At 54.5% G+C, this 3,447-nt stretch overlaps 1 protein-coding gene across 1 annotated transcript; it reads right to left on the bottom strand.

The window, feature by feature from the left end:
- Positions 1-482: 482 nt before the first annotated feature.
- On the bottom strand, positions 483-2,569 carry LOC125520524. Its single transcript, XM_048685478.1, has 4 exons — positions 1,674-2,569; positions 1,223-1,599; positions 878-1,142; positions 483-750 (listed from the first exon to the last, which is right to left on the bottom strand). Exons 1-4 carry the CDS (start codon positions 2,476-2,478, stop codon positions 611-613), a joined length of 1,587 nt encoding a protein of 528 aa, XP_048541435.1. The 5' UTR covers positions 2,479-2,569; the 3' UTR covers positions 483-610.
- Between the last annotated feature and the right edge of the window lie 878 nt (positions 2,570-3,447).

Here is a 3,447-nt window from a genome sequence, read left to right as displayed (position 1 = left end):
GCTAGGAAACTAGGTGTATTATAGCATACGGGTAGTTGCCATGCCGTTTTGTTGGGTCATTTGTAAAATTTCAAACTCTTCATCTAAGTCTGTGTGCATCAATCAACAAGAGGCTGGTGATTATCTTCCTTTTGTAAAGAAAAAAAAAGTACCCCCTCCTTTCCGATTTATAGGACTCAATTCAAAAATCTCTCCAACGAGGTAGATGATGAGTGGTCGAATACTTTTTGTAGTTTGCAAAATCACCTAATTAATGCGTTTGTTTTCCTTAAAAAATTATGTTTATGAATTCATTAATTGCAATGCATGCATGCATAAAGTACATGCATTGATCAATTTTCTCTTAATTCTTGCATGCAATGATTTAATGCACATTGGAATCTGAACATGTGATGTGAAACAATCAAATTGAGTCTTATAAAATGGAAAAACTAAAATTTTGAGATAAGTCTTATAAACCGGAAAGGAAGGAGTGTATGTGGTAGGAGTAGTGATAAGCAAGAAACAGTTAAACGTAGTGAAACTTTGGACTGAAAATCGACAGAGATTGAAAAATATCAGAGTTCTCTAGTATTCAGTTGAGTTCATCCACCGGCTCTACTCATCCTGGCTACAGAACCCACTGCTTCTTGTCATACTTGGTGGATGCACATGCTCTCCTGTGCCGGCCATTGGCGTGGATCATCTGCTGGGTGGGTGCAGTCGAGGTAGTCGGAGCACCGGAGGCCGTGACATGCGCCGACGAGTCATCTGGCCATCATCAGGTGAACGTGAGCACGAAATGCGTCGGCAACGTTAGAGAAAAAAATAAATCAATCAACGAGCTAATCAGGCGGCCGGAGCGCGCCCCATGTCCTCGGCGCCGCTCTCCTACTACCTCGCCAGCGCTCGTACCCCTCCAGCGCGTGCTCCGCCCGCCGCCGCGCGCGCTCCTCGGGCCCCAGGACATGCTGCTCGGCGGCGAGCTCCGCGTTTGCCTTCCCCCGTTCTGCGTCGGCTTCTGCCGCGCGCTGCACTGCGGCGAGCTCCGCCTTCGCCGCCTCCAGCTGCTCCCGCAGCGCCGCGACCTCCGCGTCCCGCGCCGCCAGCTTCTTCTCCAGCTCCAGCGCGTAGCCCAGGGAGTACGACGCGTAGTTCGCCGCCTGCAAACAGTCAGTGCGGTCGATTGGACTCCGGGCAGCCCGATGAATAATTCGCCGTTGCATTTGCCGGCAAGACATACCCGCAGAATCGCAGCGTAGCTTGACCTCACGACGTCGGAGGGCTCCTTCGCCGCGAACGCGCGCTCCTGCAGCGGCGCCACGGCGCCCTGCAGCAGCTCCCGTGCAGCCCCCCAGCCCGTGGCGTCTCCGTCGTGCCTGCTGGGGAAGCCCGGCGGCGACGAACACATGCCGGACAACGGCGTGTTCAGCAAAGAATGAGCTGAACTGTCCTCGCCGTTGGCTTCTTCCAGGCCCCTCTTCTTCCCGCACAAAGGAGGCGGCGCTGGCGCGTTGCTGCCCGGCTCGGCTTTCGCCTTCCTCGCCGACGCCGACGCTTGCGCGGCCGCCTTCTCCGCGAGCATAGTCCTCATCATGTCGTAGGCGGAGGGATCCATACCTAGATAGCACTCAACAGCAAGATGAGCGCTCGAAATAAACAGGGGAATCAGAGGGAATTCGATGTTCAGTTACCTTTGGAACTGAAATTGACACTAGTAGTAGTAGAAGAAGGCGGCGTCGGAGATGCGGCGGGGATCATGGCGATGGCCGCACGGTTGCCATCGCACAGACATGTCTTGATATCAACGGAGGCGCCGCCGTAAGCGCGCAATAGCTTCGCCGCGGATTTATTTTCCTCGCTGGTGAGGGCCGGATTTACGAAGGAGCTCATGGACGGCTCGCCCCACTCCACGGGGCAAGGCCACGGCTCCGGCGAGGAGAGGAAGAAAAACAATTTCTTCCAGTCCATGGGTGTCCCTGGCATCCCCGTGAAGCGCAAGCCGGCGCCGGAGCTGTCCCTGGCTCGGAAACAGTACCAGCCTTTGTGCTTCTTGTTGACGATGGAGAGCAGGAAGAAGCGCCGGAACACGGCCAGCGACGGCGGCACGCCGGCGGAGTTGCAGAGCGCGAGGAATCCCGCCATGGCTCGCCACGCGTTGGGCATGAGCTGGGCCGGCGCGATGCCGAAGTGGACGAGCACCTCGCAGAAGAAGCTGGGCAGCGGGACGCGCATCCCGGCCTCCAGGGCGTGCGCGTAGACGCAGATGGACCCCGGCGGCGGCCGCGTGCAGGCGCGGCGGTCGTCGCCGGCGGGGCGCGCGGCGTACACGCTCGGGATGCCGTGCTTCTTGCGGAGGTTGTCGACGTCTGCCTGCGTGCGCAGGGAGGACACGAGGCGCTCGTCGCCGGTGGGCCTCGACGGCAGCACAGCTTCGGCGTCGTCGATCTCGGCGGCGGTGGCGACGCCGTTGTCCGGGTCGACGGAGGAGGAAGGCATCGCGCGCGTCACCTGCACTCAGTCCTGTCGTCGTGTGGCAGGGGCGGTGCGCAGCGGAAAGATGGAAATGTGCGTACAAAGTGCAATGACTCTTTTGGACTTTGGTGGTTGGTCTTTATTTTTCCCGGGATGTTTCTAGGTGTTTTATGAGGCGTTTCTATATAAAATTTCCAATTACCTAGGAATAATATTTGGGTCAGTCGATTTTTCACATGAAGAAAGCAGCAGCCGGAGGAAGGAGCGGCCATCGGCTCGCCGGAGAAGCCCCCTGGGTCCTGGTAGGCTCACCGGCTGTCTATCTTAGGGCGGCAGACTCACCCAGTTTCTACCTTAGGGTGCCAGGCTTGCCCGGCGTCTATCTTAGATGTCAGGCTCGCCCGGTGTCTATATTAGGGGGAGAGGGGAGGGGTCAGGTTTGCCGAAAAAATCTACTCACTGTCGAGGTTAGAGGGATGGTCGGGGCGGCGGCTGAGGGGAAGACGGGCGACGGAGACCGGTGGTATGTGGGGTGGTTTCGAGGAAGAAGGTTGGGCGGGAGAATAAAGAAAGCGATCTAGCCATTCATTTGGTATCTAACGGCTTAAAACCAAGTGATTGACCCAAAAATTATTTTCAGTCGAGTGAGGACTAGCCAGTCCCTAAAGCTTATAGTTCCTCACAAGTAACAACAGAGATTATAAGGTAGGGAATGAGAAACGGAAAAATTCAAGAAAAAAAGGAAGAGAATGAGAAACTAAAATTTACGACTCATTGCGGAAGCAATCATCTGAAATGTGAAAAGAAATGGTGTGAGTGTTTAGTGGTAACAAAAAGGATCATGTGAAAATACTATACATGTGAATCATGAACCTATGACAAATTTGTGTGTAGGTGCCATAGTACTTAGGTTTTATTTTCTCATCTTTTTGTCTATCGCTTTGAGTCGGTGTGTGTGTCAACAATAATTATAATTTCGAGATGTATGGTTAC

The sequence above is a fragment of the Triticum urartu genome, chromosome 7 (genome assembly GCF_003073215.2).
Source record: "Triticum urartu cultivar G1812 chromosome 7, Tu2.1, whole genome shotgun sequence".
NCBI classification, from domain to species: Eukaryota; Viridiplantae; Streptophyta; class Magnoliopsida; order Poales; family Poaceae; genus Triticum; species Triticum urartu.
This window is presented reverse-complemented; position numbering and strand designations above follow the sequence as displayed.

Bases quoted from the DNA above. Each gene is read 5' to 3' on its own strand.
- LOC125520524 (XM_048685478.1), bottom strand. From the start codon at position 2,478: ATGCCTTCCTCCTCCGTCGACCCGGACAACGGCGTCGCCACCGCCGCC. The intron at 1,143-1,222 runs GTATGTCTTGCC...GACTGTTTGCAG, and splicing joins GCTACGCTGCGATTCTGCGG to GCGGCGAACTACGCGTCGTA. The intron at 751-877 runs GTAGTAGGAGAG...GATGATGGCCAG, and splicing joins GGGGTACGAGCGCTGGCGAG to ATGACTCGTCGGCGCATGTC.